The following is a 25,961-nucleotide window of genomic DNA, read 5'->3' as shown; positions in this document are numbered from 1 at the left end:
AGCCACTGTCAGGTAAAACCAGCACCAAGAAGAGAGACTTTAGCCTTATTTCCTCTGCCTGCTCCTCTGCCTTAATCCCAGCAGCTCACAAGTGGGGTGGAGGTGAGGGTGGGGAGAAGATCTAGAAAGAGGAATCAACAGGCCATGACTCTCTTCCCCCATACAAGTCTGAAAGCCATGGGAAGGCCTGCAGTAGTCTGAGCAATTTGATGTCTGTAACATGAGTCCTAATTATTGATATGAGACTGTTCTACCACCTGAATGTGCATGGAAAGCTCAGACAGGCCTGAGATGTCATGAAAGGGCAGAGAAGGGAGCGCCGACAGAGCAGACCTGAGTGCGGCAATGGCAGAAACATAAAGGTGTTTCCTGTTTGTAGGAATCAGGCCATTCTCCATACACGTTCTGCTTGTCTCTGACTGAGATTCTAGACGTGAAAATTTTTCCTCAGGACAAAGTAAAGCCCCAGTATGCTGTGGGCCCTCCACATCAAGAAGCACATACTAAAAACTGCCTTTAGGCCACTGAAACCACTAAGATTACCCCCTGGAGGCAAATGCAAAGTGGGGCTACAGCAGCATCCCCACATTTCAGGGTCCTTGGAACCTTGTGGAGAAAACAATTCACAAGTAAGATGGGCTCATACCCAAAATGCATACCTCACGGAAGGAAATGTACCACCATCCGTGGAAGTGGGGGGATACAAGTGACAGGATAACCATTCCCCAAGGGCTCAGATAGACAAAATAACCTGAAATAGACTATGAATAGTATATATATTTAAAGTTGCAGAGTACTAAGGAATAGAATAGGAACCAAAAAGGGAGAAAATACACTATGGAAAAAAAACCCAAAATATTTGAAAAAGAACAAAGTAGATCTTTTAGAAATAAAATTGTCATTAACAATAAAAATTCATTTAAAGGCTAACCATCAGATTAGCAACAAACAAAGAAAAAAATGGTGAATTGGAAAATAGAGCTGGAGAAATTACCCAGAACATAGCAAAGAGAAATAATCAAATATAGGATGTGAAAAAGCATTTAAGAGAAATGCTAAAATGAGAAAGAGGCACATTCTAATAATTGAGTTCCAGATGAATAAGACAGAAAGACTGGGGAATGGGCAATATTTGAAAACTACTAAGAATTCTTTTCCAAAACTGGGAACAATATGAATCCTTAGATAGACATGTCCCACCAAGTCTCAAGCAAGGTTTTTTTTTAATGTATGTATTAACACAATATTGTAAAACTGCATAACACTACAGGCAAAAATAATATATTTTTTAATGTCAGAATAGTGATTTGGACTTACAGCAGACTTCTGATTGGCAACAATAGTCCATAGGATAATGGAATATCCTCAAATTGCTGAGAGAAGAGCACAGCTAACAGAATTCTGGGTCTAAGCCATCACTCAAGAGTGAGGACAAAAGGAAAACAATTTCAAACAAAGACTGAGGAAGTTGACCCCCACAGACCATTGCTGAAAGAACTACAAAACACAAACTTCAGTATGAAGGAAGGAAGCCTAGATGAGAGGAAGAGAATGCAGGGTGCAATAAGCTTCCTCTCAAAGACTTCCTTGGAAGCAGGCATGATGTCCTGGCCCCATCTACTGCACATAAGATAACACATCCCCAATTCAAGAACCCCCCCAAATAGTTTTGTACACCAGGTCAACGAAACACAGAGCATCCCCATAACTTTAAAACCCAAAGCCTTTTTTCCTCTGGTCCATTTTTGAAGTCCTCAAGCAGGGCTGTTTTACCTTCCTGCCCCACCCCCAACACATTCTTTCTTAGAGAAAACTTACATCGGAAATACTCCTTAAGCGTTTGAGCCTACACTACAGCTGACAGCACATTAAGTGCTAGACACACAAACTTCTCTCCTGCTGTATTTCAATTAATCCCTTTGCAATATTCAAGTAACAGTAATTTACAAATGGGGTTAAAGAATTAAGACTCTTCACTGGGGAGTTGGGGAGTAGCAGATGCTGATCTCTGGACATGTGGAAGTTAAATCATTCAACCAAAATGCCAAAGCAAGAGGTAAAGGCACATCTCAACACAGGTCTCCTTGCGCCCAGATATGCCCACACCTGGTGACAACATGCCAGAGCTGTCAGGCTGTTCCTGCTGCTCTCTCTTCCTGTCTGCTTCTCTATCACATGCATGTACACACAACAGGCACACACACGCAGATCCCTGTCAAAGAACTTATAAGCATCTGGCCCCCAAGTGTTAGAGGAACCTTTCTCAAGAGTCTTTGGTCTAGAATTTCTGTTCATTCCCTTCTGGGCCTGAATAGCACAAGTCAGGTGGTCTTTATTGCCATTTTATCCTCTCCCGTTCAAATGGGCCTCAGGCTAGTTGTAAGCCCATAAGAGTCACTGGCCTGTGCCTGTCCAAGGGCCAAGTGTGCATGGCCGTGACTACACACTGTCACGTCCGTGGATGCCTCAGAGGAGAGTGCTGCCCAGCTCTCAGCCCACCAGACACATTCCATTGCTTCACCCAACACACAGGAACATTTTGTCATTTTCTTCTTCAGGATTTTCTTTTCTCCTCCTCCCTCATTCTACAACAGCCAACTCAAATGCCCAAGAAATGCCCAGGACCAGTTGTCTGGAAAGTGACAGCAGCAGGCATCAACTGTCCATCGGCCTCCAAGCTCATTCACAACTGATCCCTGCAGAGGAAAACAGCACATTCTGCCCAAGTTTCCCTGGAATGGAAAAGGGAAAACCCAAAGCCTTCTGTTGCCGAGACCCAGTGAGAGGTCAAGTTGGGGTCAGGCTGCCCTTGAGGTTCACCAGAATAAGGCTGAACTCATCTGGATTTCCCAGATGAGGCCAGACAGGGTGAACTGGTGGCCACAGGGGTGGCCATGCCAAGTGCCAGACAGCTGTCATTATACACTGTCTCCGGGCAGGCAGAGAGGCAACGGACACTCTTTCCTTAGCTCAGAAAGGCAGAGAAAATGTGCTTCCAGATAAAAGTCCTACCCTCTCGGTGGTTATCAGGTCTATCAGAGGTGGAAGAGGTGGGGGTGCGTGCAGGGAACCAGAGAGAAAAGGAAGGACTTGGGGCCACTGGACTGTGCATTCTGTGCATTTCAGGGACACCAGTGCAATGGTCAGTGCAGAGAACACACATGCAAGTTTCCCCGACTCGCAGGCACCAAGCCTCTGCAGCCACTGCCCTAGGAAGGGCCTTCTGGTCTCTGACACCACCTGCCAGGCCTCTCCCTGCTCTACGACAAGGACAGGCAGAGTGTGGGGGTGCTACCTAACCTTTAACTCATTCCTGGACCAAGAGGAATTCAGCACCACTCGGCAGAGTGCTATTGTCCTTGGCACTAAAAACTCACAACCTTCATTAAACATCTGGGATATCATATCTTTCTCAATCACAGGCAAATCCAGGCATTGCAAAGCTTAAATGGGATCCAACCTGAAGTTTTCCAGTGGTTTGTAACATTTTTGCTGTGAGTTACAAGGGAGTAAGGGATAAAGAAAAAAATTAAATGTTCCATTCTCATTTTGATAATTGGTATCATTATAAGGATATAAAATCACAGGGCTTAACCCTCCACAAAGGCTAACCAGTTCTCCAGAGAACCAACATCACAGGCTGGGAAGCCTTGCTGGTGTGGATGGGGACGTAGGGAGGTGGGCTGGGAACAACATGGAGGCAGGTCACTTTCTGGGTAGCCACCCTCAGGCGGGCACTCCTGGCCTGGATGACCCAGAGCACTCCTCTCCACTGTTGAGCCATGACTGAGGACAGCAGTGTGAGCTCCTTGTCCACAATGCCCAAGGCAGTCCATGACAGCCTGCTGTTCGATGCCCACTTGGACCCCAGTCCTGAGGGCCCTGCCTCCTTCCATCCATGCCTTGAGCATAACCTCAGACGTCTGTACCAAGGGCCCCATGTCGGTGTCAGTGTCCAGAAGACTCCCAGAAGGCCAGACTTTGAAGCCTCCAGCAAGCTTATCTCCAGGTGCCAACCAGCTACTGACTAACAGTCCATGGGAACAGACCCCCTGATCCTGCTACAGTCACGTGCTCCGGGCCCTCCATTCCTGCCGTCCACCTCAACTCCCCCACACCAGCTCTAGCTTCGCTCCTCCCCTCACAGAACTAGAGCCCTGTGTCCCCTTGACCTGGGTAATGCCCATCTCACTTTGCCAAGCTCAGTTCTGAGACACCTTTCTCCAGAATGCTGGTCATTGCCAGGCCCCGCCTCATGCTTCCTGCCCTCAGCTGGCCTCCCTCTGGGCCTGGGGCAGCCAGTGCTTTCTGTGGGGTGCCCCACTCCTGTCTGCTGGCTGTTACTGTTTTCTGTCTCTTCAAGCTCAACTCCACCCCACTGCCTCATCCCCCTCAGAGCCCTGCTCCCCTCCTCCAGGCTCCTGGTACCCCCTTTTCAGCTCCCCTGCCCACACAAAGCCATCTCTTCTCTCTCCATTCACAGTCAGAATTCTCCGAAGGGTGGTCCCCATGCGCCCCACCCACCCACCTCTCCTCAGCACCGGGCAGTCTGCTGGGCAGCAGCCGCTCTGAGGCCACAGTCCCCTGGCGACATGCAGGACTTCGGACCCAGCAGGGCTTCTCCCAGCTCACGACTCCCCCATGTGCCACTCCATCCCACAGGCAGCAGTGGTCCTGCCTCCCCACCTCAGGGCCCCACGGCAGCCCATTCTGCCTCCACTTCATCCCCTTCCCATTCTTAAGCAAGGCTCCACCTTCAGCCCCTTATCCTTCCTCCTTTCTCTTCCTGCCTTATAATGTCATACACTTGCACAGCTTTAAATGTCACCTTTAAATGAACTCTTGACTGTGCACATATGCTGGTTATCCTCCATTTGGCCCCCAAACGCATCCTCTACCCTCACTGTCTAGATGACAGCAGAGGACCCCCAACCCTTCTTCCTTCCCTGGCCTGGACTTAGCACAGGCTTGGAGCTGCCCCTGAACCTGCCATCTGAGCGCCCCCACCTCATCCTCCATCCTGCTGCCAGGCCCTTTCTGGAAGAGTAGCTCGGACCACACCACTTCTTCCTCAAACACTGTAAACAGCCCTTCACTGCCCACCAAATGCAGTGCGAACCCTCCAGCCTGATGCCAGGGCCCTCTGTGTGTCCCACTTTTCCTGCCATGCCAACCTCCTCTCCCACTTTTCCTCATACATGACCTGAGTGCTAATACAACTTAACTCACGATTCTTTTAAAATTCAATGCATAATCTTACTACACTGATGGACAGTGACTGCATTGGGGTATGGGTGGGGACTTGATAATATGGGTAAATGTAGTAACCACATTGTTTTTTCATGTGAAACCTTCATAAGAGTGTATATTAATCATACCTTAATAAAAAAAATTCAATGCATATGCCTATCAGCACATTATTGACTATACCATTCTTCCTGTGGGGAATGTGCACCCCTCCTCGCCACCCTATTTCTGTCGACCCTTCAGGGTCCAGCTATGTAAACACCTTCATGTATGCTTTCTCCACTTATTTAATCTGACTTTATCACTGTCCTGCTAGAAACCCGTGAGCCTCCTTGCAACATCAAGCATTATCTGCTTTTTATTATAGTTGTGGGTGTCCATGTGTCTGTACATGTGGGTATGCATCTTAGCTCCTACTAGACTATACACTCCCTACAGGAAGGGATAACTGAGGGGCCATAACCTTTTAAGTCTCCTTGAATCCAGAGATCCTATGAGCAAACTGCCTTACAGACAGCAGACACTCAGTAACTTTTTGTGACTGACTAACCATCCCAATTTTGGGAGGGGACTAAAACACTTTAGGATTGTTTTTGCTACAACTGGCATGAGATATCCCATTTTCAGGGACATTTCACAGTCAGTTTATCCTGGGAAATGTCTTCTTATCTCCTGGTCTTTCAGACAGCTGGGCACAGGTCAAAATTTTTGCCTTTTAAATAATTGAAAAACAGAGCCACAAGATCTATCCATTGCAGACCAAATAGGAGATCTAAGTCACTGTAATCCCCTCAGATCCCTGGGATGTCTTGGGCAGCCAGACATGGCAACACAGGCTTTGACCTTGGAGGAAACGCTATGCAAAGTTTCAGCTCTGGGCAGTGTCCAGGACACACCTGTAAGCAGGACCAGGAGGGCAATGTGGAGGCAGGGCCCACACGGAGGAATTTACTAATAGTTGGATTAAACCAAGTGTATTGGCCTTCAAAAGGCCTCACCTGCATTTCTGTCTTAGCACACTGAGTGCTGCTAATTTGAGAAATACACACACCTGTGCCCCAGCTGAACCCATCCATCAGAGAAGTGGGTATCAGTGAAAGACGCACAGGCTCATGGAGATGTGTGCAGCTCAACAGACATGAGGCTCTGAGAGCCATGTGTAAGTAAGGGCACGGTGCTCTAACAGATGACACAGGCAGGCCACAAAAGAGTCAGGAAATGGGGATCCTAGCCCATTCTGTCCCCAGAAAACTGTCAAATTTTAATGGACTTCTAAGGAATAAATGAAGTTAACATATATGAGACCACCAAAGGTGAACACAAGATAAAGTCTAACATACAATACTCTCTCAAAAAAAAAAGAAAACAAAGAAAAAATTTGACTAGTTTTTTTTTACCTTCCTTAACCAGGAAGATGAGAATAAAACTATGTCAATGGATTTTAAGGACTTAAAAGGTATTTTAGGACAATTGGAATATAGGTGATGTTATTATTTGTAGGAAAAACAGTTACAAAAAAATAGCCATCTCAAGACCAGAAAGTGGCTCCTGATCAGTCATGGGGCCTCCAGGCCGTGCCCAGGCCCTTTCTCCTTTGCCCCAGGACTGCTTCCCCTCGCCCACCCACTCCCTTCTCTCTTCCTGTCCTCACTCTTTCCTCATTTGCTCCAGGGGGTAGGCTGTGGATGTGCAAAGAGCAGGTGAGAGCCCCGAGACAGGGCATCCCCCTCAGCAGCCACAGGGCTGGGTGAGAGAGGCCCCATCATGGGCCATGCTGTCCCCTCACCAGCACCAACACGCAGCAGCCACTCAGGGGGACTCAACCCAGCCACAGGGGGCAGAAGCCAAACTCTCCCAAGGCCGTGATCGGCACACTGGATACCGTGTCCACAGGCATGGGTGCTCCTAGGCTAGACGAGCAGGCAGGCAGAGAGACAAGAGTCAGACTAAATAGCTTTGTCTTGCCAAATGCCCATTTCCTGTTGAGTTACAATGCCCAGTTGGCTTGGGGGTGCATGCCGAACTGGGTCTAGAGACCTTTATTATTTTTGGAATAGACATATCAGTCACTCCTCATCAAAAGGCAGCTGCTAGACTGCTAAACACCTAATTAAAGTCAAATTTCTGATGTAGGCCCTGGGAGCCTAGAGAAAATACTAGACCCTCATTCCTGACACAATAGGATTTCCTAATACTATATTCTCGTCTACACAGGATTCAAAGCTATGGAGCCACATGAGGAAATGTGCTCTTATAACTAAAAAGTCATAATTCAGATCCAGCAATTCAACTGCTAGGCATATACCCAAAAGAACTGAAAACAAGGGCTCACACAGATACTTATATAGGATGTTCACTGCAGCATTATTCACACCAGCCAGCAGGTGTAAACAACCCAGGTGTACATCAGCTGATAATGGGATAAACAAAATGTGGTCCACACTCACAATGGAATATTAGTCAGCCATGAAAGGGAATGAAATTCTAACATAAGCTACAACATGGATGAGCCATGAAAACATTTCACTAAGTGAAAGAAGCCAGACACAAAAGACCAGATACTGTATGATTCTACTCATATGAATGCCTACAGCAGGCAAATTCATACAGACAGAAGTAGGTGAGATGCTACCAGAGGCCGCAGAAAGGAAGGAATGGGGAGTTATTGCTTAGTGGTTACAGAGTTTTTGTCTGGAGGGATGAAACTGTTTTGGAAACAGTGGCAATACTTGTATACCATGGTGAATATAACTAATGCCACTGAATTGTATACTTAAGAATGGATAATGGCAAATTGTGTTACGTATATTTTAAAAGGTCATAATTCACATCTTCAACTAGCAGTATATGTGAATTACAGACTTAGCTTTACCAAGATAGTTAAAATAAATAAATCTTAAAACCACTTTTCATGCAACTGAATGTGCTTAATCTCATCTCCAAATGACACCCAGGTCCCTACTAATCTTGGGTGCTTCCCTTTGACTCCATTATTTATCACAGAGTGTCACAACATACCTAGATCTGAAATGTGTGAGATGTGTCTAACACAGATGGGCTCTGATTGTAGAATTATTATTGCTGTCAATGATGCATGAAAATCCACAAAGACAGAAAGTTGGTCTGTGGCTGCCAGAGGCTGGAGGGCAGGGGAATGGGAGCGACTGCCCGTGGGAATGGGATGAAAATGTTACAGAGGGTCTCACACCTCTGTAAAAACACTAAAACCACTGAAGTATATACTTTGAAGGGTGAATTTTATGGTATGTGAATTATATCTCCATGCAGATGTTATTTAAACAGACATACAGTACATGCATACAGCATGAACTCTAGGAGGCTCAGCTTGTGATGATGGTTCCCTGATCATTAGAATCTTGTTCAAGAACAGAGTCTACTTTCCAGAAGGGAGTTGCTGAGGAGACAGCCTGAGAACAGGTGGTAAAGCAAGGCCTCATCTCAAGGTGGAGGCTTCCTGATCTAGGTCTTCTTTCTGTAAGGTCTACCAAGGGATTTGAAGAAGCCGAGGGTCCAGGCAGAAATGATGGGACCGATGAGTAGCTAGAGAATGGGACGATGAGGAGGGGCATGTCATAGCCACACAGCAGCCATCACGGCACGTTAATCCATGACCGTGGCCAGCAGAGGCCAATCCAAGCAAGGTTCCCCACGGCCAGCTCAAGGTCATGTTTCCCAGATGGGTAGGTAAGGGGCCTCCCTTTCTCCTCTCCCCACGTGGAGAAACACTAGAAAGAACAAACGCTTTGCAAACCTAACAGACCTGGATTTCACTCCCAGCTCCAGCAGGGTCTGGGCGGCCTTGGCCACATCACCTAGGATCATTGATCCTCAGTTTCATTTGAAAAATGTCATTAACACCTTCCTCATAGCATTGACATAAAGAAGAAATGACACTAAGTTCATGAAGAACATTTTTGGAGACATCTGAAGTATTCCAAAAGTGGTAGTTATTATTCCTGCCCATTCTAGGAATATTAAAAAGTAGATGTTATACTTGAATGTAGTTTATTTTTTAAAATAAAAATGGAAATATGGATGGCTCTGCAGATCATAGGCCCAGAGGCTGGGGCCGGGGAGGGGTGAAGAGAGTAAGGCACAAACTTTAATGCAGGTTTCCCAGCACACTTTCTGATGACAAGATTATTTTTGCTTTGGGAAATTAAAGGCTAATCTTTCACTTAAGATGTGAAATTCAAGCCCTTTCCTACTTTGATAAGTGTCTCAAGATGCTATATGGAACAGTTCCCTCTCTTTATCTACAACCTCCAGCACTTTAGCTATATATTTATATTTAAAAAACGTGGTTTATTTTCCAAAGCCAAGGTTTACATTTGAAGCAAAGTTTTCTTTTCTCCGCAGTTTGTCCTTCCGTACCGAGGAGCTGTGTTTAGGTTTGGGGAATTCAGGTTGGAAAGTACAGCCATGTGTGGTTTCCCTGGTGGAGTGGGGAGAGGGGGCACTGTTCTGCTCTCCTGGCCCTAACTCCGAATATTTGGACCATCAGAGGACTTACAGCCAGTCTAGCTTTGGAACCTAGGCTGAAGGCACAGAGCCTAGTGCCATATGGCATGCGGACAGCTGCTGGGCATAAGGGAACCCTGCATCCTGGGGCCTGACCCTCTGGGTAGAAACAGCAGTCCGGGTGCCTCAGAGCCCGGGTGCCTCACAGCCCTGGGATCCTCCTGGCCTCAGGCTGGCCGACAATTTTTAAGAAAACCAGAATACCAGGCCTATCTTGACTGATTTTTCTCTCCATCCTTGATATTTTGGTGTCAGCCAGACCACCCCACACTCTTGTTTCTCTTTTTTTTACATTTTCAGGCTCAAAATTTGAATACCGTCAGCCATCCGCCACCACCTACCGAGGTGTCTGAGCGGCTCTGACTTGTTCTGTGGCTCTGCTTCTCCCAACTGCTCTGCTCTGCTCTCGGCTGAGGGTGACTGATGTATGCACAGTGGCTTACACTCCTTCCCCCTTTAGAGCCTACCGCTGCCCTGTGAAGCAGACTGGCTAAGGATTATTATATCCATTTTATAGATGAGAAATATGAAATTTGAGTCCTTCAAAACTGAGAAAGAGACAAGTCAAAGAATACAACCCCAGTCATTTTTCTAGCTGCAGCCCTGTTTTTATTCATTTGTTTATTTATTTTTTAAATTTTTGCTAACTATCATCTTTAGCCCAACATGGATTATTTTGGAAGGAAAAAAAAAACACAATATAAATGACTGAACATGACACAATGGTTACAAAGTAAATAGAGCTTAATTGAGTAATCAAGTCAACATTCCTGCCCACAGGCTATAAGGGGAAGAACACTCACTCACTGTCTGCATTTTGGCTTAGTTCTTTAAAGGACAGGAGACAAGATTATTTTATGTTCCTTTTAGCTCGGTTCAAGCATGCAACACCAAGTGTAGCCGAGTGTATTAAAAGAAACCCCTGTTGGCAAATTGGCAGCTTGAATATTTCATGAAATTATCGCAACACTATGTTCTGAAATGGTGGCTTCCTCCAGAGATCCCAAAGGCCATATCTCCAAGGGGGAGTTGGCGCATGCATCTGTCTTAAAGCTAGAGATCAAGTCAGCCTCAAAGGCCATCCAGGTTCTTGGAGATGACTTATAAGACTACCAAACAATTCAGCCAACGAATGTCTCAAGGAAGATGAGGATGTCAGAGGCAGGATGTAGATGAATTCCCTCCCATGTGCTGAATTTAAGCCACTCAGCTTATTTAAATGTCTCCTGGAAAGAGGTCAGAGGTCCTAGGAGCACAACCTGACAAGGAAGCAAGGAGAAGCCTTTGTTCCTTCAGCCCAGGTAGCATCCATGCAGCCTGTCCTCTGGTCCGCTGCAACCTACATGTCCCCATGGGTTCGGCCCTACAGTTCTGCAGTTAATCCACATCTCCATGCCCTGCGCAACAGAAAAGCAGGCCGGTCCATGTGCAACTGCGAACAGCCCACCAAGGGGAGTGCGAAGGCACAGCCTATCTTCTCATCACCCCTCAGAGGCCAAAACAAGCCTTCATGGGCACAAAGGTAGCAAGCAAGTAAGAAAGGCTTCGAGGCCTGTCTTTTGGCAGCCAGAATAATGCTCTGATTTTGATGCAGTTCCTCATGGACGTGCATGGACTGTCACTCTGTAGTCCAAGAAACTACACCTTTCCAATGACAGATTCCCCCACCTCACCCCGATTCTGTCTGTAAACGTGACCTCTGAAATGAGCTGGAGCCAATTTAAAGGTGGGGGGAATGGTTAGGAAGAGGCTGGGAGGTCTACTGGCCCATATTTTACCAGAAACACTAGGCAATGCCCTCTTAGAGGGTTTAGCACACACTAGGTGTGCTCAAGGGAAAGCGGGAGCAGAAACAGACTGAAGGCCTTGTTTTCTGACTCTTTGAAAGACGATTTTCTCAACTGGAAACAGCGATTGTCCCTAAGGTCCCTTCAGTTATGTCCTATGTATTCTATCAAACCCTTCAAAGCACGTGAGTCTAGAACCACCCTCTCCCCACCCCCCACACTCACACACACTCACACACTCATAGCACAAGACCAGTCCAAAGAGAACGTGTCGTGGTAGTCAGTTAGCCCCCGTTTTCATCCTCCATTCAGAGCCAGATTAACTGTTTTTTAGTTCCCTTGGTCTTGGGGAAGTAAGGGCCTATTTTCAACCTGCTTGACTCCTGACCTCCAGGCCCAAACCACTCGCCTTATGTCCCTTAAAGTCCCACTTAAACTTAGTTGTGTTCCACAAGTAGGGATGGTGTTCCCCATATTCCCCCATGGACATCCCCATCAGCTGGGCCACTTTCGCCTCCTGTCCTCCTGTCTCCCGCCAGCCCACTCCCTGAAGCTCCCAGCCACCTCCAGCTCTGCTCCTCAGTGAGGCCTCCTGGGCCCCCACCTGCAGGGCCATGTGCACACCGGAACCGCAGCCAGGCTCTTGTCCAGGGCCCTTGGGAAGCAGACGCAGCTCAGTCCTGTGTTGCCTCCAAGTGCCCTAAACCACAGGGCAGAGAAGCACAGAGTTCTGCTGAGCCACTCTGTGGGCATCTGTGCTGGGTCAGGAAAGCCTGGTCTTCATCAGATGAGCACCCACCCCATCTGGGCATTAGAACATTGAAGTCCTCTTCCGTGGGACAAGCTTTTGGGTTCATATAATTACAGTAGTTACCTCAACCCTCCACTTTGTTTTTTAAAGTCTATGTGCCTGGCTGTGGAACGGCACAGAACACAGCATTCCGTATTCCCAGAGGGCCCCTGTCACTTGTTTTCTACAGTATCTAACCTTGAGGTACATGTAAACAGGTGTTTGCCAAATTATTTTAATGATGACAGCCATGGCTTGGTGTGTTGTTTCATTATTAGAATGTTTAGCACTCATGTCACTAAATATTTAGCACCTGATATTTGCAAAATAACCCCATTGCCTTTTGTACATCAGTCTTCTGCTCTTCCCCACAAAGCCCAACTTCCACTCAGGCAGCTGTGAGGACTGAGGCTAGAAAGAGACTAAATCAGCATGAATATTTTGTGAATTCATCTTGTTGTTAAGTCTCCAGGTGTTTCCCAAACAATCTATCAGCTTAGCCCATACTGGAAAATAAAATTGTCTCCTGATTCTGGGTACTGAGCACTGATTTCAGAGTCCCAGGAAGGAACAGCTGGGATGATGCTGGCTGACCTGGACTGCCGTGTGACCAACAGCAGCAACCCCGGGAAGGGAGAATTACTGTAAAAGGAAGAAAGCGCTGTCAGCAGCTCACTCAGCCCTTCTTAACACGGTGGCCAGGGCTTCTCTACCTCAGAGAACTCGCCTCGGCAACTGAAAAGCCAAGGGAATGAAGAGATAGGACAGAATACAGCAAGAGTTGGAAAACACCCCTGAAATGAGAACAAAACTCAGTTACTTCCTAACCTAGGTCTCAGGAGCTTTCCTGCCATTATCCAGCAGGAGACCAGCCAGACTCATAAACAGAAATCAGCTGTGAAGTGTACCCAGTTGTTTTTGTGCTTTTTCCCTAATAAAGTTAGGAAAATGTCTTCTTGCCTTTGAACTGACAAGCTTTGTAACCCTATAGGTTAAGGTTTCCAGATCCCAAACTTCTGGTTGCAACATGCTCCCCTGGGCTTGGGAACCAGTCCCTCTGGTTAATAAACCATCCCTGGTAAATCACAGAGAAAATTAATGTATGGCCATAACAAGTTCAGCAAATCCCCCAAAAGGCTGCCTCAAGGCTCTGTGGGATGCTGCCTGCACTAGAGGTAAACAAAAGTCTGAGGTAAGAGTGTGAAATAGAGTGGGAGAAATCCAAACTGCGTTTTCATTACCCAAGGTTGGCAAGGTCACCGAGGGACGCAGTCATACCAGGGGGCCTCTGGTGTGTGTGGCAGCACGGGGGCACACACTGGTCACTGGGGCCGTGCTCCCCAGGTAAGTATAGGCATGATCAAAGAGGCACAGCACACAGCCAATTCTCTGCAAACCCTCTGACAGCTTTCCACACCAAACCCACAGGAGTACCCCGTTCCGGACTCCTAAGCCCTGGAGCGCCACCTACTGGAAGAGGCAGAAACCACATCCACTTCAGGTTTTGCTGGGCATGCATTCATTCAGCCCTGGAATAAGGCCTGGGATGAGCTAGGGCCTGTACAAGGAAGCGAGAATACAAAGATGAGCAGGGCCTCAAAATCCTCACTAGACATGCTCCTTGGACTTCCTTAGTATAGGTCTTATAAACCCAGAAGGCCTCACCCCTGGCAGTTTTAAGTCAAAGAGGAAAACCGAAGAGTCCTAAGTCATCAACAAGACTCAGAGAGATGGCTGCAGGGATAACGGCTCACCATTTCATCTACAAAGTACTATACCTGTGGCATCTACCTGTAGAGAACAATTCTCCACTTAATAGGAGGAAGGAAGGTCCAAACGGTCTTTGGAGTCGGCATTCCTCCTCCCAATGCACCGGGTCCCTGCAGCACAAATCTATTTAAAGTAGCTGCTCCTTATTCAGTGTGTGAGCGTGTGTGTGTGAGTGTGTGTGTGCATGTGTACAGACACATATTTAAATACTGTGAGCCCGTACTCTAGGGCAATAATGAATAATTGATTCTTGGGATATGTTCTATTATGTAGTGTTCTGATGCACTGGGAAGTGTTCAAGCAATACTAGGAATGCTATTTGGAACCTCAGCAGCGCTTTTTTCTCCAGTTTCCTCCGTGCAACAGCCAGAGAAAGAAGCTAATGTCCTGTTTTCTTTAACCTGGACAAGCTGAGGTAGAAGAAACATCGTTTGCTGCCCATTTGTAGGGACTCAGCGATCATCCTCATTATTATTACTTTATTATGATGACCACTCTTCTGCTTTATTACTAAGTAGTTAAAAGGAAAGCACAGTGTGTCTCCTACTCCCAGAACACATGTTTCTCCCCTGTGCCTTGTCTCCAGCAGATAAGGGACATTCTGATGTTTTATTTGCTAAATGGTTGACTATTAAGAAACTCATTTGCTAGCTGGAGCCTGCAATGGAAAATCAGCCCAGAAAAGTGGGAGGCTGGCATGGGACCAGCGCAGACAGGGCACTGGAGGTGAGGCCAGGCCCACATGAGCCACTCCCAGCCTAAAACCAAGGGTCGGAAGCCAGTGCCTCAGCGACCCTCCAGGTCTCCATTCCCAACTCTCCACACACACGCACACACACACACACACAGGGGGAAGATGGGCTGGCTGATGCACTCAGTGCCTTCAAGTCCATCAGGAAGAAAAGAATGTGAAGCCACAGCAATGGCAACTTTCTCAGTGTCTGCTCTGGTCGGTCACCACCACTGATCTGAGTAATCACTTGGCTTCCCCTCTCTCTCACCCTTTTGGTTATTAAGCCAAGCAACCCCTTTCCTGTACATATTCACACCCTTCCCCATTACCACCACGCTCCCCTCCCCTCCCCTCCCCTTGCCTCATCCCAAACCACCTGGCAACACCAAGGCCAGGGAAGAGGGGTCAGGAAATGGGGGGAGACGGGGGTCCCGCTGCTTTCACCTGAGCACTGCATCCAGGGATGGAGGCAAAACTGTTCCTGTGAATTATATAATCACTGCAGTTTCAAGGGAGCAAGCTGGAATGCAGGTTGCCATAGTGTTGTTGGCATGTTGTGGAGCTGCCGCTCACTGCTCTCTCCCTCCATTTTTCCCACAAAGCTACCCGATCGGTGCTTCTACTTTTCATGTCTGCTCCCTGCATGTGTGTGCAAGGAGGGGGTGCCGGGGGACATGGGGCACTAGAAAGGAAGGAGAAGGGCTCAGAGAAGCTGCTCCTGCACTAACTGGAGATGCTACAAACTACTTGGGGCTGTCATCCTGTGAACAATCATCGCCACAGTCTCCTGCCATTGTTGGTGACAGTAAGGGCATACTCCTGAGCACCCTTCTTCAGGCTGCTTAGACTGAGTGCAGGGCTGAAGGAGAGAAACCCATCCCCACTCTTCACAAGGATCACCCTTTCCTTTGTGTCTCTCATCCCTTCCCTCCAATCCACCCTGTACTCCATCAGCAGGGAAGGGACAGGAGCAGGTGATGGCTGGGGGGCATGGAATCAAAATCCAGGAACAGACGCTGCCTTGGGACCCCAAAGCCCTGGCTCACCCTAGGACCTGTGGCCCATGACAGAATTCCTTTTACCAAAAGAGGCTGAAAGCCCCACACTACCACCATGGCTGGAACAACTGGCCCTGAGATCAGTTTCAGGATGGATGGAGACCAGCAGGGAGGCAGCCGGGCAGCCCTGGGCTCTAAAGGGTAGGGGCTCTGTCCCCAAATGGCGGAGATGGGAGAAAAAGGACGGAGGAGGCTGGAAAGAAGGGCTATGGAGACAAGCCCTCCGCCAAGCTGGTCCTCAGAGGATCCCTTCAAGCACCCCAGCAAGTCACAGGTTTTCAGGAAGAGTGTAAACAGGGAGGCTTGCGAAACTGGGAGAGAAAGGGAGAGACTACACCCGAAGAGACAGAAGAAGTCACGGAGAAAAGGCAAGAGACGAAGCTGCAGGCTGTCCCTCTCCAGCGAGAATGTCCCTCACCCTCCATCACAAGCTTAATTACTGAGCAATGCCAAAAAATCGTAACTAGTTAATATGGGCTGGGGGCGAGGGAGAAAGTTTCCAGGAAGTGGGGAGTTACCTGGGAGCCTTCCTCCCTGACGAAGGGGGAAGGGGGGCCTGGTAACACTTGATGCCAAGGATGGAGATGCTGGGCAAACGCTGGGCAATACTGTGGAGCCGCGTGAGCTCGGCACACCCTTTTATTATTTCCTTAAACCTGAAAAGGCAAAGCCCACACACCGCCCGAGTTCCAACAGCTCCCATCCTCAGGTGCTAGTCCGCATGTGGGCGCGAGTAAGAACACGGGGCGTGGGCGCACTCGGGGTCAATGGCAGTGGAGAGCGGGTGCGTGTGGGTGAGCGCGGGGAACGGGCGAAAGCGAGAGGGGAGCCAGACCTCATCTGCGTCCCCGGCGCCCACCGCGCCTAGCACGCGCCGCCCCGGGAAGGGGCGCGGGGCAGCCGGCGCGGCGCGGTCTGGGAGGGGGGGGTGCGCGCGCGCGCTCTCAGCCGCGCCCGGAGCCAGGCGGGGGACCCTGGCCGGCGGGGCCCGGCGACGGCACCCCCTCCCTGCGCCGCCGGCCGGCGCTCGGGCTTTGAGGCCGGCGCGAGCCAGCGAGGCCGAGCAGACACTTGGGGAACTTTTCCCTCTCGCCTTCATCGGAAACACATGCTCGGGAGCAGCAGGGCGCGGGGCGGGGGAGGGCCGGGAATTTTCCGCTCGGCCTCGCGGGCGGCTCGGCGCGGCCCGGGTCCTGGCGCGCTCCCCGCCGCCCAGCGCCCCCCGCGGACGCGGACGCGGCAACTCCGCAGGGACCGGCCCGTGGGCGCGGAGGGCGCGGGCGGGGCGGCGGGGTCCAGCCTTACCTTGGTGGTTTTCCTCCGGAATGTACATCCTGGTGTTTTCATTGACCATGGACCAAAAATTGTTTTAAAATGAGAAGAAGCCACAAAGAGGAAGAAATGTCACAACACCCCCAGCGGGTCTGGATTAATCCCTCCTCCGAGGTCGGCGGCTTTCGTGCACAATTCAAGGAAGCCGTGGGTCTGCAGGATTTCTTCCCTTCGGATGATTACCTGATTCCCATTATTGCATCAAACACCCAAAACTGCTCCTTTCCACTACTGCCTCCTTTAGTGAAATTGTAATACATCCTCAGTACATCCGGGCCCCTTCCAAGAATTTAGCACCGCACCTCCGGCGGCCACACCATTTGAAAAAATAAATCGGGAGAGGCAGAGCTAGGAGAGTGGAAAGGAGGGGCGGGGGCGGCGAACCCCGGCGGGGAGAGGGTGCGCCGGGCCGGCGGGGCTGCAGCGACTCTGCCCGCTCCCCGCTCCCGAGGAGTCCTCCCCGGCCCCTCCTAGGCTTCTGGCCGTCAAAGAGATCCGGCAACTCCGGAGGGCGAGGAGGCAGCCGAGGCGCCGCCGCTCCGGGCCTCGCCGCGCCGAGCGCCGTTCTGGCAGGGAGCTGTTTCTGCAGAGGCAGCGAGAGGGAGACACCGGGCGCGCGAGAGCGCCGCGCTCCCCGCCGCCCAACCCAGCCCGCGCCCGCCCGCCCCTGCCCGCCCGCCGGCGCGCTGGGGCAGACGCGCTGAACGCTTCCAGATGTGGCGGCGGCGCGCGCGGGGCCGGGTGCAAGGCGCGGGGCGCACGGCGCGGGCCGGCCCGAAGTTGAGCCCCCGCTCGGGCCTCGGCCGCGTCGCCCGCGCCAGCTTTCTGTCCACATGACGTCAAGGGGAGCGGGCGAGGCGCGGCCCGGGGCTGCGCGGGGAGCCCCTGCGGGCGGGGGCGCCGGGCACACCCCCGCTGCCCGCCGGCCCATGACCCCAGCCCGGGCTGGGCTCCGCGTCCGTGCGCGTCCCTGCGCGGCCGACCACGCCGGACAGGCCTGTGAGCGGAATTCCAAGAGGGAGGAACACAGTCAGCCCGACTCCCAGAGTCTCTGTGCGGATCGGGCCCCTGAACAAAACAGCAAAATGAGCCGTGATTCCGTGATTCTGTTTGATCAATTATAATCAGGGCGGTTGTCGAAGTGACAGAGGCGAGGCCGGGAAGAGGAGAGGGGAGGGAGAGAGGGCCGGGAGGCGGGGCCTCGGAGGCAAGGCCGCGGTGCCCAGGTGTCGGAACACATCAATAGACCCAGGTTTTCTAATTTCTGGGCGGCAGCCGAGCACGTGTTCTGCTAGGCTATCCTTACCTACTCAATATTTCTGCCACTCCAGCATGAATCATTTGAGTGCCTTTCCTTTCCGGAGAAGCAAACATCTCTCCCCATCAGTCGCTGCAGCCACAGTAGTTTCCAAGGGCACCCCCTGCAGGCCTGGTTCCTCTGGCGTGGCTTCCTGAGCCCTGGCAGGGGGGCCCACAACTCCCTCTTGGGAAAGCCTCTGCCTTCCTGCCCTCAGACAGCCTTACCTCCCCACCCACACTCATCCCTGGGTGATCCCACCTGTGCCTGTGGCTTTAAGCAACTGTCTGCATCAAATTTGTATCTCCAGCCCAGACTTCTCTTCCTGAATGCCAGGCTACACAGCCAAACTTGGTCTAACAGACGTCTTGAGCCTAACGTATCCAAGCACAGAATTCCTAATTTTCTGTGCTAGACCTGTCCCTCACACAGCCTTCCCCATATCAGTTGATGGGGCCAGAAGCAGGAGTCATTCATGATCCTTCTCCCAGCCTCTCACATCCAGCCTTTCAGGAAGCCCATTCTGGTTCAGAATGTGGCCCTTCTCAGTCTCCGCCCTGCTCTCAATTCTGAGCCAGTGTCATCCTGCACCTGGGCTTCCTCAGTGGCTCATCTCCCTGGGCTGTCACCCTCTCCCTCCCACCTTTGGGATATTCCCATTACAGTCATCAGAGTAACCCATTTCCAGTGCCCCATCACCTCACTCCTCTGTGCTGGACCCTTCAATGGCTCCTCTTTCACTTAGTAAAGCCCACAAGGACCCACCTGAACAGCCACATACACCTGCTCTGTCATCTCCTGCTGCTCTCCTACTTGCTCCAGCCACACCAGCCTCCTGACTGTCCCCCAAACACCCCCAGTATGAACCCCACCCTATCCATCATCTACCCTGCACCCCTTTCTCTCTCTCTCTTTCTCTCTCTCTCTCTCTCTCTCTCTCTCTCTCTCTCTCTCTCTCTCTCTCTCTCTCTCTCACTGAAACCTTTGCTCTGGCTGTCCCCATTGCTTGGAACACTCCTCAGAAAGTCATTTGGTGAGCTCCCTCACTTCTTCAGCCCTGCTCAAATGTTACTTTCTTAATGAGGCTTGCCCTGACTGCCATAATTCAGTATGCAATCTGCCCACCAAGCGCTCCCAATCTCCCTCCTTCTCCCCTTTTTACATGATGTATCGTGCATGTCTAACATACTATATCGTCTCCTTATTCATTACTTGTATTGCTAATGTCTGTGTCTCCCACTAAAATGGAAACCCCACGGTGGGTCTTTGACCATTTTGTTCACCAGTTTATCTCAAGTGCATAAAACTGTCTGTCAGACTACTTACTGAATAAATATGTGTGGAATGAATGGGTACCTGAGATGGTCTCAGGGGTGCTCCAGTTCACTTCATCAAAATGCCTCTCTCTGCCCCCTGGTTGAGGGCTGAAACCCCACCAGGCCAGCTTCATCCCTTTGGCCAAGGGTTTTGGCCCCAGTTTAAAATCTAAGTCCACCTGGCAGGGGCACTACTTCATCACTCATCTTCATCCCACTGTGGACAGCACTCTAGATTTTGCTGAATACAAGAGAAATCTGGCTTCTTTACCATTCTGGTGTGTTCATGCTTAATTTTCAACTCAGTAGACAAAATTAGAAATGACACAAATCCAGATATTTCTTCCATTTAGCTCTAGGATGCATTATAGACCTGTGTTGCTGAGGCCCATATACCTCATTATTTGTTTATTATTAAATCTGGTTTGCATCCCCTTTACTCACTGTGGTACAGGAGTAACAGTAACAGCTGATGCTATTGGGTGCTTTGAGCTATCTATGACAGGTGCTTTACGGGCATTAATCGTTTAATTTTCATTACCCCCTACAAGGCAGGTGTTATTGTTATTATCCCCATCTTACACATGTGGAAACTAAGACTTAGAGACTTACATTACATGTCCAGGGTCACCCAGCTGGTGAAATGTGGAGCCAGGCATGTCTGATTCCAGACTCATGCTCGTTCCATGATCCCACTGTCAGAGGGGATGACCAGTAGTGTTGATGGGGCCGGGGAGGGGTGAACCATTTAAAAGGACAGTAAAATCATTGTAAAATGTGCTGCCTAGAATCACAGAGCTGGATAACTGAGAGCAAAACTTGTGTGTGCTAGGGGCACAGGCTGGATTGATAGCCAGCCTTTCTGAAGGCAGACGCTGTACAAATCTAGCAGTAAATATTACCTTCATGCTTCTTTAGTTTCATTTTTCACTTCTTTTTTCAGCTGTGAAATGTGCTCTTTTCTTTCCAGAAAAAGGTATTTCCTAAATATTTGGTCTTGCAGCGTATGCCTGTATCCTGGCTGCTAACTTTGGAACACAGCCCCTGGTGCTCCTTTTGAGGTAACAAATTCTCAACATGACAAACGAAAACCATTCTGAATCCTGATTTGGGGATTTGGGAGGCAGTGGGGGGCAGAGAAAGTGTTTCATTCATGATTTGATTCTCCAGCCAAAGGTACTCTCTCTTCTTTCCTCTGTCAGTCTGTCTACATAGTGTGGTATTTCTACATAGTACAATATTTGTATATGAATGTGCCTTTTCTCTGCCCACTCTACATTTTAAATGTCTTAAAGAAGAGAACTGTGTTTGTTTTTCTTCATGCCTAGCATAATGCTTTGTACCTTTGGACACTCAATGTATGTAGAACTCATGTTCCACTTTGGAAAAGATTCTTTAATGTGACCACAAATATTTCCTTTGGAAGCAATTAAGAGCATACAGAATTTGTTAATTACAGTGTATTTGTTAGAGTGAAAAGCTTGGGAAAAATCTAAACATTCCCATGTGGTTCCATGTTGTCTGCCTCAGAGTTTGGTGGAGGCTTTGAGGCGGGAGGTAAAGCAGCAGCTCTCCTGGGCAAGGCCAGGGCACACTACAAAGAGGGACTGCCCCACGGCAGTGCTACGCCTAGCTGCCCCGCTCCCTGTGACGTGGGCCTGCAGCACCCCCCGCTCCGCCACAGCTTCTCCCTCAGCTGCTCTGCATCCTGTGCCAAGTGCCAGTCCAAATCAGTCGTAAGGGGCACTAGCTTTTCATTTCATAGTCAAGGTTGGAAGTTGTGAGACAAACAGCTCCACGTGGCCTGGGGGTTCCCCACTGGCTTCACCATCTCCCACATCACACCCCACTCACCTTCCACACTCTGGCCCTGCTGATAGCAACTCAAGCCCCATGATCACACACAGAGGCAGCAGCCTTCTGCAGACTTTCACCAGCCCCACGGTGGGGTAAGGTCTCAGCCTGCAGTCAACCCTCTCTCCCAATCACTCAGGTGGCCTGGCTTCCCCCACAGAACCTAACTGATGCCTCTGTGCAGCAGCCCCACTCTGGCCAGGTTACTTGCTTAGATGTTTCCGTTAGTAAATACTTAGTGCCTGGCACATAGGTTCCTTCAATATATATATTTCTTGAATTCATACGAATTGCCATCATTTAATGACACCTAGTGAGTGTCAGGCACAATGGCAGGCCCTTCACCACAGCTAAGAATCTGGTCTTTAGAGACAGGCCAGGCATGGAACCAGGCTCTCCCTGCTCTAAGCTTGGACATCTGAGTCTACTCCATGCCCAGTCTCTACAAAACGGAGCTAACAATGGCACTTACCCCCTAGGGTGATTGTGAGAAGTACATTAAATCACCCAGGTAAGGCATCTGGGATGCACAATGTGTTCACTGCACGTTAGCTGTTAGCGTCCTTCATCCGCACAAGAAAGGTCTGTCAAGTGTCTATGACATGCTCTGACTTCCCCACAACCTGCCATAAAGATTTACTACCTCCCTCAATGGTACAAAATAGGAGCTAGCAGGTCCATTTTCCTGCCCAGGCTGGCTTGGTCAGTAAGTGGCAGAACTGGGATTTGAACCCAGGGTTGTACAAGTCCAGAGACTGTGTACACTCTGCTCTACCACACAAGACATTTCAGGAATGTGGACTGGGATAAGAGAAGAGGAGGGCTTGAGGAGAACCCTGCCACCAGCGATTCAATTCAGAGGAGGAGCTGGGGAGGGTGCAGGGACCACTCGCCTCCTTGGGAAGACCCCAGGTGACAGCAGTTTGCACGACCCAGCCAGTATTGAGGAACCTCTACCCCGTTATCACACCTCCTTGCCCAGAAGCCGCTGGACCAACCCACGCTAACCCACCAGGTTGACTTTCTTACCAAATTCAAGGTGAACCCTCCTGGCACTCAGCCCAATCCAACCCCACAGGAGGCCAGAGTGTGGAGTGCGAGAGGATTCAGGCCTCCTTCCACAGCAACCTCAATGGCACTGTGATCACACCCAGAGACAGAAGGCAACAAGATGGTGGGCGCCTGCTCCACGGCACCTGCTCTCCTGGTGGGAGAAGGCATACTATGTGTGAGTTCAAGCACACCACCCTCTGTACGCAGCAGGGACGGGCTGAGCCACGCAGGCAGCCGTCCCCATGTGGCCTCATCCACACAATGGGGTCTGCAGCCTCATCTCCTACTGCTCTTTGCAAAGAAAAGCTGATACCAATGGAGGAGCTAAATCATTAAATGATCTTAATGGCTTGTCGAGCCCGTGAGGAAGTCAGCTTCCTATGGAAGATTGCTGACCACAGAAGGAGCCCCTCCATCCAGGTACAGACCCACTCCAGTCCAGTGTCCACCTGTGAGGTACCCCAAGGCTTCCAGAGTGCAAGCCACCCCCACATGTGTAGCATCCTGGGGCTGCCATAAAAAATTACCACTCAATGATGGCTTAAACAACAGACGTTGAGTCTCTCACAGTTGGGTTGAGTCAAACCCAACAGGGCCGTGCTCCCTTCAGGGTCTCCAGGGAACAGTCTGTTCTCTGCCTCTTCCAGCTTCTGGAGGCCAGTGGCTCTCCTGGGCTTGTGGCCACATCACTCCATCTCTGTCTCCATGGTTACATTGCCACCTCCTCTCCTGGCTATCAGATCTCCTCTTTCTCAACTTATCAGGTCCCTGGCCCTTGGATGTGGGGCTCACTGGCTAATCCAGCATGATATCTTCATCTCTAGCCCTTTATGTTAACAACATCAGCAAAGATCACTTTCCCAAATAAGGTAACATTCAAGGGTGCTGGGGACCAGGATATGGAATTATATTTTGAGGGACCACCATTCAACCCACCATTCTGCTTTAACTTATGCTAATGCCCCTTTAACCCATTCTCATGTGAATCTCAAGTCCAACAAGTACTAATTACTGAACTTTGGCAACCCCTGTCTCTCTCTCTCTGGCTCAGTTTCCTCATTTATAAAGTGGAAATTGTGGGCCAATGTTAAGACTGAAATGGATGTAATTACATTCAGCATAGTCGCTGGACTATGGAAGGCACTTCTTTCCAAAATATTCTGTCTCACACTTAAGACAATGCTGTGGGTTGAATGTTATCCCCAGCATTGAAATTAGAGAAGCCGGACATTTGAAGAAGGTAAGTTGGCCAAGCAACTCAGCTGGGTAGGAGTGGACCTGACTTTAAACCCCATGGCTCATTCTGCAACCCAGCCTTCCTTACCTTCTTAGCTATTCCAGGCCAATTCCAAAAGTATTCCCCAGCACTAGATGGGAAATGTTTTCTCAGAGTAAACTGGAAAAGGTTCTCTTCACTGAGCCTTCCAGAACATTCCCTTTCTCATCAGCTTTATAAATGTTCTTTCTTCTCCTTCTATCCTTCTCTGAATGTATTCTAAGTTCTCTGTTACCTTTAAAACATGGTACTGAGATTAAACACCTTTCTCTGGCCATCAGAAATCAGCTTTCAACTCTCTTGTCAATTCTCAGCCCTCCTATTAATATAACACTTGGTCATTTCACCTTTCCTTCAAGCTGACGTTCAATCTGTAATGTCTCTTTCTGCCCCTGGATCATCTCCTTCTTACCCAGGCATGATAGCTCAGTTCATATTTGTCCTCTGGATTATTCTTTCCTGAATGGTCACTTTGCACATATTACGCTTTTCCAAATAAAGTAACATTTCTTGGCATTAATTGCCAGTTTGCCTACTTATAATACCAGAAATCATGTTAAACTAGAGTTATTGTAGCCTTGAAAATTTCTGTTCCCTAGTCTGGCATAGGTCAGGTAATCCTTTGCCTGATATTTGGGAAAAAGGTACCTTATTAGACAAAAAAGGATATTTGTTCCCTAAGGCCTCTTTTTTAAGATAATAGATTCTAGAGATCTTCTATAGGGATACCCTTGGGTCAGCCTGCTGCAGTCCATCCCTGTATCAAATCTAAAAGATTACTAATATAGACTATACAGATAGGAATAATTCCAAATATTTATATTCTCAGAAAGTAAACCCAAATGTCCTATAGCTAATTACACTTAATAACTTGATCTGCCTTAGTTATTCTATCTTTTCAGTTCTTGGAAGCTAATTTTCCAAGTCTCAGGAGGTAGAGAAGTTATAGCTACACATCCCCACTGACACTGTAAGGTCAATACCCCATAAAACATCAGATAACAAGTGGGACAAAGTAAAGTTAAGGGCTTACCTGCCCACAAAAAGGGGAACTTCCTAGTGGTGACTATCATCAACTTGCCCAGGGACTTCCATATGTCACCTGGTGTAATCAAGAACTCAGCGGAGTTTGGGAGTGCGCAGGACGCTTCCAGCCACCGGCCATCTCATCACGTGACCCTGCAGTAACTCTTCCTACTAGAGAGGTCTTAAGTCAAACTCATACTGGAAGACAGGTTTCATTCTTTCAAATTTACCAGTTTTGCTTTTCTCCATAACAGATTCAAATTTTCAGTCCTTCTCAGTTCAGTCCTGCTTCTATAATCATTTTCTGCAATGACTATAACCTTATTGCTTTTTTACTAATAACCAACCCTTGATAATCATTTTTTTCCAAAGTGGCTAATGCTGCTCATAAAGTGACACAGCAACTTCTGCTGCAGTTAGTTCCAGGAATATCTGTTTTCCTCCCCTTATGGGCACATGGAAGAATGAGCCTCTCAGCCACTCTGTATTTGAACACATTGTTGGACTAGTTCTGAACAGTGAAATGTGTGCAGAAGTTGACAACATGTCACTGCCAGTCTGAGCCAATGAGGGGCCCATTGTGATGTCCCTGTTTCTCTATTCTGCCACATAATCCAGGTGGTCCCACTACAAGCTGGAGAGGAGTCCATCAGCCCAGAACCCCGACTGACTTTGTGAGACAGAACCTTTCCCACTGACCCCCTCTGGAGATGAAGTATGAACAAGAAATAAACCTTGATTGTACTGAGCCCCGAGAAGTTGGGAGTCATCACCAATGGACAGCATTGCCTGTCCTGACAAACTAGTGTAAATCAACAACTCTATGTGACTCAGATGTGACTAGGGCTTTGCCAAGTTCTGATTAGCTGAATTGGTTTCC

The 25,961-nt window shown here is 49.1% G+C and overlaps 1 protein-coding gene across 27 annotated transcripts in view; it reads right to left on the bottom strand.

Annotated features, from left to right (window-relative positions):
• Positions 1-25,961, bottom strand: part of CACNA1C (calcium voltage-gated channel subunit alpha1 C) — a 654,724-nt gene that overhangs the window by 563,011 nt on the left and 65,752 nt on the right. For 7 of the 27 annotated variants that reach the window (XM_037014908.2, XM_037014900.2, XM_037014901.2 and 4 more), the window contains exon 1: positions 17,233-18,452. The exons of 12 other annotated variants lie outside the window; for them this stretch is intronic. In XM_037014908.2, the coding sequence (XP_036870803.1) occupies positions 17,233-17,281 (49 nt within the window). In that variant the 5' untranslated portion in view covers positions 17,282-18,452. Of the gene's footprint in view, positions 1-17,232; positions 18,456-25,961 lie in introns of those variants that run through there. 8 more of the 27 variants (XM_037014902.2, XM_037014904.2, XM_037014905.2 and 5 more) reach the window with 3 other exon arrangements.

Source organism: Manis javanica, chromosome 15 (assembly GCF_040802235.1).
Source record: "Manis javanica isolate MJ-LG chromosome 15, MJ_LKY, whole genome shotgun sequence".
Classification (NCBI taxonomy): Eukaryota; Metazoa; Chordata; class Mammalia; order Pholidota; family Manidae; genus Manis; species Manis javanica.
This window is presented reverse-complemented; position numbering and strand designations above follow the sequence as displayed.